The 16,523-nt window shown below is 36.3% G+C and overlaps 1 protein-coding gene and 1 pseudogene across 6 annotated transcripts in view; one reads left to right on the top strand and one right to left on the bottom strand.

The window, feature by feature from the left end:
* FBXO16 (F-box protein 16) overlaps positions 1-16,523 on the bottom strand; it is an 85,843-nt gene that overhangs the window by 38,758 nt on the left and 30,562 nt on the right. For all 6 annotated transcript variants that reach the window (XM_037813029.1, XM_037813030.1, XM_037813025.1 and 3 more), the window contains exons 5-6: positions 13,804-13,968; positions 9,342-9,565 (exon numbers count right to left, since the gene is read on the bottom strand). In XM_037813029.1, coding sequence (XP_037668957.1) covers positions 9,342-9,565; positions 13,804-13,968 — 389 coding nt within the window. The remainder of the gene's footprint in view (positions 1-9,341; positions 9,566-13,803; positions 13,969-16,523) is intronic.
* LOC119516958 lies at positions 1,407-1,803 on the top strand (annotated as a pseudogene).

Raw genomic sequence — 16,523 nt, forward strand, 5'->3', positions numbered from 1 at the left:
GATAGTTCTTGGGTAATTGCCAGCTGCTCTAGGGGAGAGACGAAATTCTGCTCCTCACCACTCCGCCATCTTGCCCCGCCTCTCAATGGATTGGCTTTTATAAAGGGGATTTATTCAGCTACAAATTTACTGTTCTAAAGGCCATAAAAGTGTCCAAACTACAGCATCAACAAGAGGATACCTTTACTGAAGGAAGGCTAGTGGCATCTGGAACACCTGTTAGCTGTGAAGGCACGTGGCTGGCATCTGCTGATCCTTTGCTCCTGGGTTCTGGTTTCAAAATGGCTTTCTTCAAAACTGTTCAGAAATCGATTGTGGTGATGAATGTGTAACTATATGATCGTACTGTGAACAGTTGATTGTACACCATGGATGACTGTATGGTATGGGAATATATTTCAGTAAAACTGAATTTAAAAAAAAAAGGCTTTCTTCAAAACGTCTCTGGGCTTTCGTCTTAGCTCCTTGCTCTGAGCTTCTGTACATCTTTGCGTTTTTCTCCCAGGGCATTTCTCTCTAAGTGTCTGGGAATCTTCTCTTTAAGTTTCTCCAGGACAAACTCTGGGCTTCATCTCTTAGCTTAGCATCTCCAAACATTCTTCTGTCCACATCTCCAAGAATCTCTCAGCATCAGCTCCCATGCATCTCTCCAAAAGACTCTCTCATCTGCTCTAGGGGCATTTTGTCCTCCTTGCTCTGCGTGTGAGCTCCATTTAAAGGACTCCAGTGATCTAATTAAGACCCACCCTGAATGGGCAGGGTCCACACCTCCATGGAAATAATTCAATCAGAAATTCCACCCTAATCAACAGATTAATCTGCCCTCAGCAATGAGAGATGTTTTATCCAATCAGTTGAAGGCCTTAATGGGAGAACTGATGATTTCAACAGCTAGAAAGAAGAATTTCTACCTCTGTTTCAGCCAGCCAGCTTCTCCTGGGGAAATCATCAAAATCTTCATCAGAGTTCCCATTCAGACTTGCCAAATCCCACGGTCACATGAGCCAATTCCTATAATAACAATCTCATATTTACATACATGCATATGTATATTTCCTGTTAGTTCTGTTTCTCTGGAGAATCCTGACTAGTATCACCTGTTTTGCAAATAAAGTTTTACTGAAACAGAATCACGCTTTTTTTTTTTGCATATTGTCTATGGCTATTTTTGCACTATAATAGCAGAGTTGAGTAGTTGCAACAAAGACCATATGGTCCGCAAAGCTGAAAATATTTACTCTCTCGCACTTTATAGAAAAACTTTACCTAAAATAATGGATCTAGGTGGTGTTCATCAATGGCCATCAATATCACAAAAAGAGAAACAACCAGAAATTACATCTCCCATGATGGAAATATATAACCTCATTCATTATATATCCAAGCCTCTAGATCTGTCTACCCATATGGCAGGTACAGGAGACAGGGGAACATGCTAAACTGCATGTTAGGGGTACAGTCAGCAAAATCCAGAATGTGAGAGACTCTATAGGATAACTGACCTGATTTCTTTGACAAATAAAGTGCAAGTAAAAAAAAGACAGGGGAAACCTATAGGTTAAAAGGCTTAAGTGCTTTAGTTGGCAGGGTCTGGGGAAGGAAGGAGGGCACCACATCCGGCTGTGAAGGTGGCAAGAAGCCCCTGAAGCAGCTCAAGAAGCAGGCCAAGGAAATGAATGAGGAATATCACGCTTTCAAGCAGAAACAAAAAGAAGAGCAGAAGAAACTTAAGAAGCTAAAGCAAAGCCCATGGGGAAGGGCCTCCTGGCCACCAGCGGAATTAGGGAATCTGGCAAAAAGTAAGCTGCTCCTTGTGCATGAGCCTACGTGACCCTTTATTCCCTTCCTGTTTAAACATCTGGATTCCCTGCTATAACATCTGTTGCCACCTTTGTGGCTAGAATGCTTTGTCTTGGAGCCTATTATACATTTACGAATAAACTTTAGTATAAAAAAAAAGGCTTAAGTGATACGTCAACCAAATGCAACATGTAGATCTTATTTGGAACCTCATTAAACAAACCAACTATTTAAAAAAATCAAAACACTTATGTAACATTCAAGGAAATTTGAAAATTCACATATTTGTTCATATTAAAGAATCATTTAAATCATTTTTAGATGTGATAGTACTGTTACGATATTTAGAAGGAATCTATTTTTTAAGGATGTAAATTGTTATATTTATGAATGAAATAATGTGACATTTGGATTTGTCTTAAAAATAATTCAGGGGAAGGGCAAACTGAATGTGGGAATAAATTAAATAAGACTGATCATGAGTTGAAAACTGTTGATGTCAGATGATGATTACAAAGGGTTCATTTGATTCTTATCTCTACTTTTGTATACATGGATTTTCATCATAAAAAGTTTTATTAGAAAACCCTCTCAAAAATGTTCTATAATTTTCTATGTATATGCCTTACAAGTTTTTTTGTTTGTTTAATTCGCTCCTAAGTATTTTATACATTTTTCCACTATTGGAGATTTCTTTTCTAATTTCATTTTCTAATAGTTTTCCAGAGAATATAAAGATACAATAAAAATGCCATTATTTTTGTATATTAAATTTGCATCCTGTGACCTTACTTAATTCACTTATTCGTTCTAGCAGTTGTTTCGTAGATTCCTGAGAATTTTATATATAAGCAATCATGCCGTCTGCAAATAGAAACCTCTTTACTTCTTCCTTTCTGATCTTTTTCTCTTTTTTTCCTTGCCTCATTGTAATGGCCAGGACTTACGGTACAACATTAATAGACATGTTGAGTGTAGGCATCCTTGCCTTGCTCCAAATCTCAGGAGGAAAGTGTTCAATATTTCACCATTAAGTATAATGTAGGCTGTAGGCTTTTTGTTAAGTGCACTTTAGCAGATTGAAGAAGTTTCTCTGTATTCCTAATTTGCTGCGAGTTTTTTTTTAAATTATAACAAAAGGGAGTTGAATTTTGTCTAATGCTTTTTGCATTTTTTGAAATGATTATATGGTTTTTTTCTCCTTTATTTGGTGAATATGGTGAATTATTTTGATTTTCAAAAGTGAAACCAACCCTGCATTCCTGAAATAAACCACACTTGGTAATGATATATTATCCTTTTTATATGTTCCTGGGTTTGATTTGCTAAATTTTATTGAAGATTTTTGCATTTATTTTCATGCAGTGTATCAGTGTGCAGTATCTTTTCCTGTAATATCTTTGGTTTTGGTATCAGAGTAATAAAATTAGTTGTAAATAAATAAAGAGTAATAAAATGAGTTCGTTTTCTGAAAAATATGTGTCTTTTCTTTACTAGTGAAGCTATTCAGATCTATAGTTTTCTTTGTGGGAAGGTTTTAAACTACGACTCCAATTTATTTAATAGATAAAGGGCTATTTGTGTTATCTATTTCTTTTGGTGTGAGTTTTACTAATTTGTGATTTTCCAGGAATTTATCTATTTCATATAAATTGCTCAGTTTATTGAAAGTTTTTAATAATATCTCTTATTGTCCTTGTAATGTCTATTAGATCTGTAGTGACATTCTCCATTTCCTTCCTGAGAGTGGTGTTACCTCTCTTTTTTTCTTGATTCATCTAGCTAGAAATTTATCAATTTGGTAGAGTCATTCAAAGAACTTCTGGTTTTGAAATTTTGTTTATTATTTGTCTGTTTTGTTTCATTAATTCTGTTCTTTATTATTTCCTTCCTTCTACTTACTTTGGTTTTACTTTACTCTTCTTTCTCTAGCTTCTTGAGATGGATTCTTAGGTCACTGACAAAGACACTAGAAATCTCTTCAGTAGAATCTTTCAAACCTGACATCTTGACAGGGGCAAACAGGGCTGTAGCATAACATCGTAATAGTTCAATAGTCTACTGAAAGAAGTTCTTCTACAGCCCTCTCCAATGATGCAGATTATCTGAATCAGAGTCTTGGGTCTTTGGGATTTCCTCGTGGAGCTCTTTGCACATTATGAGATCTTATATTAAAAAAGAGGGCTGGGATGAATGTAGGGATGGGGTTGCCTTTTCCTAGCTTGAAATGCCCTTTTCCCTCTAAATAATTCAAATAAAAATCAAGGACCACCGGAATTATCCAGGATTAGGCTTTTTTTTTTTTTTTTTAAGTTGTTAAGTCCTCATAAGTTTTAGTACCCAGTTATCTGCTGAATAATGCCTGCCCGTATGAACCAGCATATAGGTGTGAGAAATGCTAAGTTACTAGTCCACAGAGGCACAGTTATACAGGAGGATAACTGAGATCGGAATCCAGGGAATAGAGCCAGAGTTGGAAGTCCAAGGCAGCCAGTTGGTAAATTAAGCCCATGACACCAAGAATGAGTCAGGATGGTAACAGAAAAGCCAAGAGACAGAGCAAAGATATCCTTGAAAGCAAATGATGGTGTCAGTTTCTTGTGTAAATTTCCAGAAATATTTTAAGTATATACAAATAAGTATATATATATTCTTTCTCTCTACCCGTTTTAATGTAAATGGTAGTATTTCTTTTATAACCCATTTTGTACCCTGGGTTTTTTTTACCCTAGATCTTTCTAAATTATCACTGTATTAGGGTGCTCTAGGGGAAAAGAACCAACAGGAGATACCTCTAAATATTATGAAATTTTATAAAAATTGTCTCATGAGACTGTGGCAACCACAAGTCCGAATTCTATAGGGCAGGCTGCAAGCTGGGAACTCTGATGAAGGTTTTCGATGACCAGGAGGAGCTGGCTGGCTGAAGTAGAGATGGAAATTCTCTTCTGACTGCTGAAATCATCCCCTCTCCTTCTAAAGCTTTCAACTGATTGGAAGAGACTTCTCTTACTATTGAAGGCTATATCCTCAGTTGACTGTAGATGTAATCAGCCATAGATGCAATGAACTTACTGATGATTTAAGTCCACAAAATGTCCTCACAGTAACAATCAGGCCAGTGCTAGATGCCAAAACCTGGCCAAATTGAAACATGAACTTAATCATCACAATCACCAAGCTATGTAGATTTCTCTGAAACCATCAGATAATTTAAAATTCAAGAATCAAAATAAGTATTTGATGAGTATCTTCACAATGCTAGTCAGTGGAGCTACAAAGATGAGTAAGACATGGTCTGTGCTCCCAAGGTCAATTCTAGCTTAATCAGGGATACCACTCTCATCTCAGCCAGCTACCTCCAAAGAAACCCCAGTGGTCCTAAAAATCAAATGTAATCTGAACGTCCCCAAGTCATCAAGCCTATTGGATTACCCTTTTCTTTATTAGCCAAATAATAAAACTTTAGAACCCATTCTACAAAGGAAGTGCCTAGTATGTGTCAGGCACTTTTATTATATATATGTATGTATGTGTATATATGTATGTATGTATGTATGTGTATATATATATATATATATATATATATATATATATATATATATATGATTAATCCTCACAATGATTCTATGATTTAGGCATTACTACTACAGTAATTTCACAGATGTGGAAACCAAGACACAAAGATAACCTCTCTGAACTTCTCCAGGCTTATACAGCTAGTAATGGGGGGACGAATTTGAAGCCAAGCAGCATGCCTCTGTGTCTGTGCTCTTTATCACTATCCTACACTGCCTTGATATTAATTTTGTTGAAATATATGCTAAAAACATGGTGGATGTATTATAACATTTTCAAATATTTCAAAATTTGTTAAATTAATTTCTGATTTATCTTTTCTGTGTTTATGTGTGTGCTTGTGTGTTTGCACAAATGAAGAGATACATATTTTCTTATTTCCTCTTTCTATACTACAGGTGGGACACCACAGACACTCTTTTGCACTTCGCTGTTTTCATTTAACAATGTTCCTAGAAAACACTCCATATCAGTTCATAGAGACCTTCCTCATTCATTTTTACAGCTGCTTTGTACTCCATTGTGTATATGTACCAAAGTTTATTCATCTACTCTTATGTATGAGCCTTTAGATTATTTCCAATATTTCAAAGTTATAAACAATGCTGCATTAAATAACCTGGAACGGATGATGTATGTTTGGTATTTTCAAGGTTGATTCCTAGAGTGGGACCGCTGGGTCAACAGGTTAGATATTATCAAATTTCCCTCCAGAAGGTTCATGCCAATTTGCATTTTGACCAGCAATGGATAACAGTGTTTCCCCACAGCCTTAGCAACAAAATATATTGTCAAACTTTAACATTTTTGCCAATCAAATAGTTAAAAAATGTTATCTCAATGTAACTTTATGCAAAAAGAAACACTGGAAAGATAAACCAGAAACTAATGAGATTTTCTACCAGGAATGGGATGGAAAAGATGATGGGCGTAGGAGTAGGGCAGAAGAGAGTGACACTTCTCTGAATATAACTTTTTGTATACTCTTTGAACACTATTCTATAGTTTTAATTTCAGAACCATGTAAGGTAACCACATCGAAAAGGGTATTAAAAAAGAAAAAATAATCCATACAGCTTTGGAACACAGTGTTATGACTATTGTATTAGTTTCCTATCTGCTAAAACAAATACCATACAATGGGTTGGCTTAACGAAAGGAACTTAGGTGGTTTTGAGGATAGGAGAAGTCCAAAATTGAGGTATCAGCAGGGCAATGCCTTCTCCCTGAAGACTGTGACACTATGGAGTTGGCTGCTAGCAATCCTTGGGGTTCCTTGGTTTTTCCATCACATGGCAATGCACACAGAAATGTCTTCTCCTTTATTCTCCAGGTTCCACTGGTTTCTGGTGTCTGGCTGTTTCCCAGGGCCTTTCTCTCTCTCTGTCTGAATTTCATTCCGCTTATAAAAGACTCGAGTAATCCAGATTAAACTCAACCTGATTCAGTTGGGTCACACCTTAACTGAAGTAACATCTTGAAGAGGTTTTATTTACAATGGGTCTGCAACGTAGACCAACACCAAGAACATCCTCCAAACTGGGGTACACAATTCAGTCCACCAAAATCTTCCCTCTGGACCCCTAAAAAACATGTTCTCCACACTTGCAAAATACATTCATTCCAACACACCATCCCTAAAGCCTTAAGGCATTTTAGAACAATGCTAAGTACAAAGCCTCATTAAAATTAGTTATGGGTGTGGTCTGGCCTAGGGCAAAATTCTATTGTCTGAGGACCTGCGAAATCTAGAAAATGACTTATCTGCTTCCAATATACGTAGAGGGACAGGCATAGGATAAATATTCCCATTCTAGAAGGGAAAAATTGGAAGGAAAACAGGGGTCATGGGTCCCAAACAAGTCCAAAAACCAGCAGGGCAAACTCCATTAGCTTTCAAGGTCTGTGAGACATCTGTGGATTAATGTTTTGTCCTCCAGGCCTGATGGGGGGACAGCTCCACCTCTTCCAAGTGTTTTTGCAGTGGCCCTGCTCTCCCTGAACACTGGGTGGTAGGCCGTACCCACTCTGAGCATTGGAATGGTGGCCAGGTTCTCCCCAAATGCTGGGGCACAGAATCCCATCTCTGAACTTTCAGTGGTGGTATTCTCCATGAACAATGGGGAACAAGTACTGCCCCCTCCAGGTGCAGGGGTACATGGTCTGCCCTGTCCACCCATGTGGATGGGCCCACTCTCTTGGCCTGAGGAAATCTCTTTGGTCCATACTTCAGCTTTCATGCCTTGAAGTCATTCTTCCTTTAATTCATCCCTTCTCTGTCCCTTTCAGGCATTGCTTACATTCAAACAAATTTTGCATAAATGTTGTTGGCTTTGAGTGCAGTTCAAGTGGGTCCGAACCATCAGACAATAGAACTTTCCACAAATCCTTCCTGGATAACTGCATTTCCAACCCTGACTTCCACTGAAATGGCTAACTGGATCCACGTTCAGCCATACCCTCTTTAGCGAAGGGCTGTTCCATTAAACCCTCACATGGAGCCCTGTCCTTTGGGGACTCACTTCCTGAAAGCTCCATCCCTGATAGTTCCGCTTCTGGCCTAGTCCCAGAGCACCCCATCTAGATAGGCTGAAAATTTTCAAAATTACCAGCTACTGGTTCCTTTGTACTTAAGAGTTTAATTCTCAGTTTATCCCTTTCCTCTTGCATTTCACTATAAGCTACAAGGAGAAGCCATGCTGCTTCCACTCTTAGCTTGGAAACTACCTCAGCTAAATTTTCGAGTTCACTGCTTTCTGCTTTCAACATGACATTAGAACATAATTTTGCCAAGTTATTTGCCACTTTATAACAAGGATCACCTCTCTCAGTTTACTTCTAAAGCCTTATCAGACGTACCTTTAAAGTCCATATTTCTACCAACAGTCTCTTCAAAGCAATATAGGCTTTTTCTGTCAAGTACCTCACAATTCTTCCAGCCTGTACCCATAAATCAATTACAAAGTTGTTTCTATATTTTTAGGTATTTGTAGTAGTAACAACCCACTTTCCGGTACCAAAAATTGCATTGGTTTTCTAGCTGCTAAAACAAATCCCATACAATGGGTTGACTTAACAACAGGAATTTATGGGCTCACAGTTTTGAGGCTAGGAGAGGTCTCTGAGAACTAGGGTTGGCTGCTGGCAATCCTTGGGGTTCCTTAGCTTTTCCATCATCTTGCAATGCACATGGAGATGTCTTCATCTTTCTCTTCTGGGGTCCACTGATTTCTGGCTTCTGACTGCTCCCCATGGCTTCTTTCTCTGTCTGAATTTCACTCAGTTTATAAAGGGCTCCAGTAATCCAGATTAAAGCCCAACCTGATTCAATTGGGCCCCACCTAAACTGAAATAACATCTTGAAGAGATTTTATTTACAATGGGTCCATATCCATCAGAATGTGGACCAAGACCAAGAACAGGTTTAAACTGGAGTATACAATTCAATCCACCATGCCTATATAAAAGGACCATTAACAAATATTGAATTGACATTAACAGATTCATTTTTACAGTGCTATGAATTAGTAATGCTGAAATTACTTTTTTTGTGTTTTAGGACTGAGCAAATAAGTAAATATATAATAAGTATATATGTAATATAATATATAATGAGTAAATATAACGAGAGCCAGGTTTCCCAGTGTTGGAGAAGGAAGGTACAAATAATGGAAAGAAGAGAGGCTAGAATGAACCCTGTGGGGTTGGACTGGAATTAGAGGTATTAAAATATTGAAAGAAGTTGTACTATTAACTCATTACAGCTACAAACTATAAACAAATCATAATGAACAGGGCAGATTTATTAATAATAGCTAATTCTACTTTTCAATTACTTTTTGCCTCCATGTACTGGAAAGCTTCTGCATTTCACAGAAAGTTCTACTTTCATCTTTTATGTATGATGTGCCAATAAATTGTTTCCCAAAGCAAAGAAGTTAAGAAGGGCACAGAGCTCTTACCCTTGCCAGACCCACTTGATGGGGTCACAGTTGTCTAGGTAATTAAAGCGAATGATATCAGTAGGATGCCTGTCAGAGGAACGCCATGGTGGGAGTTCTTTCTCCCCTGTATTTTTCTTTCTTAAAGAGGACCAAAAAGCTGATGAAAGAGACTGCTTTTCCTCTAGAGAACTGCTTGCAACTGGCTGAACATCAGCAATCACAAAGCCATCTTTTGGAGGAGTCTAGAAGAAGAAAATTAATTATTTTTGTTCCCAAAACACTTTAATAATAACCAAAACATTGAAACAAACCACAGCAGCAGCATTTCATGATCATGATGATTACAGCAGGCATCACCCAATGAATATTTGCTATGCGCCAGGCACTGTATAAGGCAATTTTCATGCATTTTCTCATTTGACCTTCTCAACAACCCTATTAGCTAATCATTACTATTCCTAGTTTACAGAAGAGGAAAAGGAAGAGAGGAGAAATTAATTAACTTGCTCACTACCTCAGAAGTATTAAGTCACAGAGTCAGAATTTGAATCCAGGACTGGCTTGTCAGCTCCTGCAATGAACCTTTCTGTCTGCCATTCATCGTACAGTTTGTTACAACTGCTGTTAATGACTCATAAAATTGTATGCATTCCAAAGCAAAGGTACTCCAACCCTAATTACCTATAACACATAGATATAATTTCGAGTTAGATAGGAGTAGACTATAGATTTTATCAATTATCAAAACTTCAACTACTCCTAAAAAATACTTTTGCTTTTATTTTCAAAAATTGAAAGCCTATTTTTGTGCATGTGAAGTTCATAAAGTTTGTATGTGGTTGTAGCCTAAGCGGACAGGAGTATTGGTATGCTGAGAAGCCATTAAGGGCTTAATTTTTGTTCTTTGAGAGATTAAGGAAGCTTTGCTTGGTAAATTGGTTTGCGTGAATTTTTTCTGAAAATCAAAAAATTTCTGAGTCCCTCCAAACAGAATAGTTAGTTTCTCATCCTTGTTGCAACAACTCTTTGTATATTTCTACTACAGGATAGCACTTTGTACTCAGTGTTGTAATTATTTGTTTTTCTGTCCGTGTCCTGGGCTATTAGACCAGGCTCCCTGAAAGCAGTGTTGGGGTTTTGATATGTCTAGCACCTAGCACATAACAGCATTTAATAAATATTTATTCATCTAACAAATGATGGTAGCCTAGCAGCAGATTAAGAAAATGTTTTGTATGTATATAATTGATAGCTCATTATTAGTCATTACTATTCAATATTTCATGCAGGTCTCATCTAGAATGGCCATTCATTTCATTTTTCTGACCTTATAGTTAATTCTGTCTGTTTTTGCTGGAGGCAGTCTAGTTTAATACTACTGGGGATAAATAATACATGATAATAAAATCCAGCTTCAGTGGGAATCCTCAGGCATAATTGTTAGTAATTTCATATAAGCAAACATCGTTAATTCTGAAAAGTACAAAATGCTTAACACTTGAACAAAATAGGTAATCATGAAATCAATGAAATCAGTGATGACTTTTCTGTATTAAATAAATAAAATTTGGCCAACTCTACCTGAAGTCTTTTTGACAGTTTTTTTTTTCAATTGTGAATAGATGTTGAGTTTTTTGTGCTTTTTTTGGCATATATTGAGTTATCATTCATCCTTTCTCTTTTATTCTATGAATTACATCAACTGATTTTTGAATGTTACACCATCTTTGGTCATCATGTATTCATTATGCTCTACTAGAGTAGTTGCCTATGTTCATCACCATTGGAACAAACTCACAGGGAATTATACAAATTATACAAGTATGTATAGAGCTGACAGTTGATTTTACTAATTTTAGCCAAGTGACTTTATTAAGCTTAGTCTTTCTGACATAGGTCTATTGCTTTAACTGATAAGTATATCATTTGACTTTATTAACCTTAGTCTTCTGATTTAGGTCTATTTCTTCAACAGATAAATTTAAGTTTAATATAATAAAAGTCCCTACAGAAACTTAATATCAAGCAAAGAGGTAGAAATTTTCTTGCAACAGAACTATTAGTCATTTAAAATATACTTATGCATCAGTATTTTGTGGGAAAAGTTTTTGCTAAAAAACAAAACAATAAAGTCAGTTTGATATATAATACTCTAACCACTTTTCATTCTTCAAGTTGGTTAAAAACTTTTCTCTCCTCTGCCCCTAAACAGTCTAAGCTTCAGCTAATGAATTCCACTCCCTGTTCCTAACTGAGAATGAGATGCAAGAAAAGCCTTATAAGAAGTCACAGCCATGGTAATTTTTAAAAGAACTTTTTCCCTCATTGCAGCTTAAAATTTTCTTTTTAAGAGAAATTCTCATACAGCACATCAATTAATGAAATCAGAAAGGCCAGTTTATCATTGAAATTGTAACAATATTAATTATGCACAACTTATCAGTATATTAATGCATATGGATATTACTTTAAGAACACACAATAAAATCTAAAACTAAATTTTGAGCAAGTAAGAAGTTGACTATTTATATTTCAACAGAATTCCTCAATTTTAAAGGATACACTGCAATTTTTCATAGAATATGACCCCTCTCTGGTTTCAAAAATCATTTTAAAAACTTAATTTACCTAATGAAGGTGTCAGGGATTGATTTGGGTGATGAATGTACCACTATGTAATGGTACTGTAAACAATCGAAAGTACGATTTGTTTTGTATGACTGCGTGGTATGTGAATATATCTCAATAAAATGAAGATTAAAAAAAAAAAAAAAGAAGAAGGGAAAGTTAAAAAAAAAAAGAAGAAAAACAAGGAAAAAAAGATGTAGTGCCCCCTTGAGGAGCCTGTGGAGAATGCAGGGGTATTGGCCTACCCCACCTCGATGGTTGCTAACATGACCACAGACACAGGGGACTAGTGGTTTGATGGGTTGAGCCCTCTACCACAGGTTTTACCCTTGGGAAGATGGTTGCTGCAAAGGAGAGGCTAGGCCTCCCTATGGTTGTGCCTAAGAGCCTCCTCCCAAATGCCTCTTTGTTGCTCAGATGTGGCCCTCTCTCTCTGGCTAAGCCAACTTGAAAGGTGAAATCACTGCCCTCCCCCCTACGTGGGATCAGACACCCAGGGAAGTGAATCTCCCTGGCAACGTGGAATATGACTCCCGGGGAGGAATGCAGACCTGGCATCGTGGGACAGAGAACATCTTCTTGACCAAAAGGGGGATGTGAAAGGAAATGAAATAAGCTTCAGTAGCAGAGAGATTCCAAAAGGAGCCGAGAGGTCACTCTGGTGGGCACTCTTACGCACACTTTAGACAACTCTTTTTAGGTTCTAAAGAATTGGGGTAGCTGGTGGTGGATACCTGTAACTATCAAACTACAACCCAGAACCCATGAATCTCGAAGACAGTTGTATAAAAATGTAGCTTATGAGGGGTGACAATGGGATTGGGAAAGCCATAAGGACCACACTCCAGTTTGTCTAGTTTATGGATGGATGAGTAGAAAAATAGGGGAAGGAAACAAACAAACAGACAAAGGTACCCAGTGTTCTTTTTTACTTCAATTGCTCTTTTTCACTCTAATTATTATTCTTGTTATTTTTGTGTGTGTGCTAATGAAGGTGTCAGGGATTGATTTTGGTGATGAATGTACAACTATGTAATGGTACTGTGAACAATCGAAAGTACGATTTGTTTTGTATGACTGCGTGGTATATGAATATATCTCAATAAAATGAAGATAAAAAAAAAACTTAATTTACAAACAAGTTTTCAGACTCATCTATTCTATAAAATGATGCACAACTCTGCAAGTGTATATATAGATCGTGTTGTAAAGAAAAGTCTCACAAAAATTTCCCATAAGTTATCTTATGGGAATTAACTGTGACTATACAAATGAACATAAACATTGGTTATAATGCATGGAAAGACACCAGAAAGAATTATTCTTGTATTATTTATGTATTACGATTATAAGGTAAATGCTCTACAATGCTTAGTTTCTAGCTTGAAAGGAAATTTAATATGCCCATTATGACTTCCCCTGATTATTAATTTACTAGGAAACTTTCCTTATAAATGGTACAAAAAATAAACTTCAGCTCACACGGTGGAATTATAGAAAATTTTAACTAGTAAAGAAAATCTGATGATCCATAAATAACAAATACTGCACATTTTTTACAGAGTCCCAGGGTCAAAATTGTCTGGTGTCCGAGTCAGATATACAGAAATCGAGGAAACTGGGCAGACGGCGATGCTCCACAGTCCTCACTTCCTGGTGTGTTGGCATCAGAAAGAGGACTCTCAACTGACAAGGTAGCTCGAAAAGGGCTATCAAGTTCTCAGAAAAGGTGTTTGAAGTCAGAATATATTTCCTTTGAACTAACCCACTTCTCCAGCTTTGAGTTTGGCAATTTATAACTCCTAACAGCTTTATACTTTAAGTTTGTTGTTGTTTTTTACGTCCTATTTACCTTAGGCTTGGTAACATGAAGTTCTTTCACCATTTGGATATAATGCTTTTTCCATACACCCTGCTCCAAGGGAGTTGGAGAGAAATTGATGTACCAGTTAAACCGTAAACATTTGAGCATCCAGAGCTGATCCAGCTCAGATAAGTTCTTCCAATGCCAGCTCACCTAGAACAATAACAATTAAAAAAAAAATCAACTCGGTTTACATGCCCACTTTCTCTAGGTTTTGAGCTGTCACCCTATAGCTGAGATAAATTTTTGTCCTTTTTCTCCAAATCACAGCTTAAAGTTTCCTCTTACCTAAAGAACTTCCTATCCAAGCAGGCAGATTTTCCTTAAATGTGAATTCAGACTTAGCATCATAGTCAACTAATATTTATTGAGCATCATCATTACAACTTAGGGAAGTAAGTATAAATTATTACTCCCATTTTGTGAATTAGGAAACTGAAGCTCAGATAGAATCTGGAAATTCCTGAAAGTTCCTGAAGTCATATGAAAGTTATACAAAGGTTATATAAATTTAGTTCTGCATATTGTTTATTCTTTTCATGGGACACTTCTCTTTTTACCTCCATCCTTATGCTTTAACTAACTATAAATTTTATAAACAAAATGTAATAACAATCCTATATGCTATGTCTTATCTATCCTCAAAGATTCCATAGAGCATCAAGTATTTGTTACGTACATTCTATTTCCATAGCATTATGGTCAATTCCACACATTCAGCAAATGGTAGAGGTGGCCCTACTATGTGCAGCAGTATTTACAATATAATTTTCCCCAGATTTTGAATAAGTCTTGCTGGAAACTAGGGCAAATTCATATTTAAAATTGAGACTAGGTATTCTATGTCTTAGCTACAAGAGCTGCAAAGATGGAACTTCTTAACTTTCAAAACCAAATTTATAGAATTTCACCCTTGGAAAACCGGCCTCTTTTTCAAGATTAATTAAACAATAATTTTTGAGCACCAAAAAAATAGCTAGAACACTCTAGAATGGCCCTCACTATCTATACAATCCATTTATCTATCTACCCTTCCTTTCTTCCCTCTCTCCGTTCACCTACTGTTTGTTGAGAGCCTACTGTGTTTAGCATTGTACTATGTTCTGCAGGTGAGACATTAATGTGGGAGTGGGGCAAAATTAGAAGAAACATAAGATTTAGGATCTGGCAGAGCCACACAGGCAGGAACAGAAATCATAATTAGTTTATTTAGCCCCCAAATGAAACCATACCTATTTGAATCTCCATATGGTAAATTAACTCAGAATTCAATGGAGAGATGGGTTTGGGGGCACAAGGAGAAACGTCTCTCAATTTTCACTCCTTTTCTCCTTTTCCTTAGGTCTTGTTTTGGCCTGGGTACGTAAGTACAAGTAGTTTCTTTTCTCAAGGTTGATAAGGTTTTTGTTTGTTTTGTTTTTTCTTTGTTTGTGTGGGTGTGTAAGATACAGGGGAATGAGGAGAATTAACAGGTAGACAGGAGCTTTTAAGCCTATAAGATACGCTCCCCCATTTTTTAAACAACTCAAAGCTTATTCTAGTGCAATGACTGTTTACTTGAAATCTAGGTAAAGAACAACTGCCTGTGTCTTCCTCACAGTCAGGAATGGGAATAAAATATAAAGCTGAGATTTTGCAAGACTGAAATATAGTGAATAGAGATGGTACATTTTCATTGTGGGAAACCTGCAAAATTCTGAAATGTCTGATGAAAAACAATACCCATAATCCCATCAACCAGAGATGACTATTATTCACAATTAACAATATAGTGGGGTTCTTTTTCTTCCAGTCTTTTTTCTGGGCATGCACAAAACAAAACTGTGATACTATACCTATAATTTAAAATCTTACTTTCTTCATTTTACATATCATAATCATCTTTGATGTTATCAGTTTTCTTCAAAAACATGTTTTCTAATGGCTGCATAATAATTCATCATATGACTGTATGATACTTTCCTATTAGACTGTTGTGTTCTTTTAAAAATTATTTTATATTTTGAAGAGGTAATACGCATACATTAAGACAAAAGTCAAATAAAACAAATGGACACATAATAAAAACAAAAATAATCTCTCTCCAATCCCTGGATATGTCACTCAGTTCCTCCCCTAGATATAACCACTATAACCAGTTTTTTGTGGGGGTCATTCCAGAAATATTATATTTATACATAAAAAAATACGTATATATTTTTTTTCTCTCCAAAATGGTAGCACAGTTCTGCATCTTGCTTTTTTCACTGATAATTAATATATCTTTGAGATTGTTGTAATTTATTTAGCCAGTCTCCTAATAATGGGCATTCAGGTTGTTAGCAGCCTTTTGATATTACAAACAGTGCTGCAGCGAATATCCTCTTATAGACATAATTTTTGCACATGTTGAAGTATACCAATTGGATGAACTCCAAGAAGTGCAACTACTGGGTCAAAGCAAATTTTTATTTAAAATTTTCATTGTTCTTCATGGCAGTTGCACCAATTTATCTATCAAAAATATATGAAAGTTCTTATTTCCCACATCTTCACCAATACGTAGACTTCTACCATTTAAAAAAAAACTCAGTCAATCTGATTCACGAAAGACGGCATGTCGCAGTATGGCTATGCAGCTTACATGTTTTAGAAACATGAATTTCTTTTCCTGTGAACTATTTATTGATTTCCTTTGTTCACCTTTCTGCTAGTTTGTTGTTTTTTTT

Source organism: Choloepus didactylus, chromosome 20 (genome assembly GCF_015220235.1).
Source record: "Choloepus didactylus isolate mChoDid1 chromosome 20, mChoDid1.pri, whole genome shotgun sequence".
In the NCBI taxonomy this organism is placed as follows: Eukaryota; Metazoa; Chordata; class Mammalia; order Pilosa; family Megalonychidae; genus Choloepus; species Choloepus didactylus.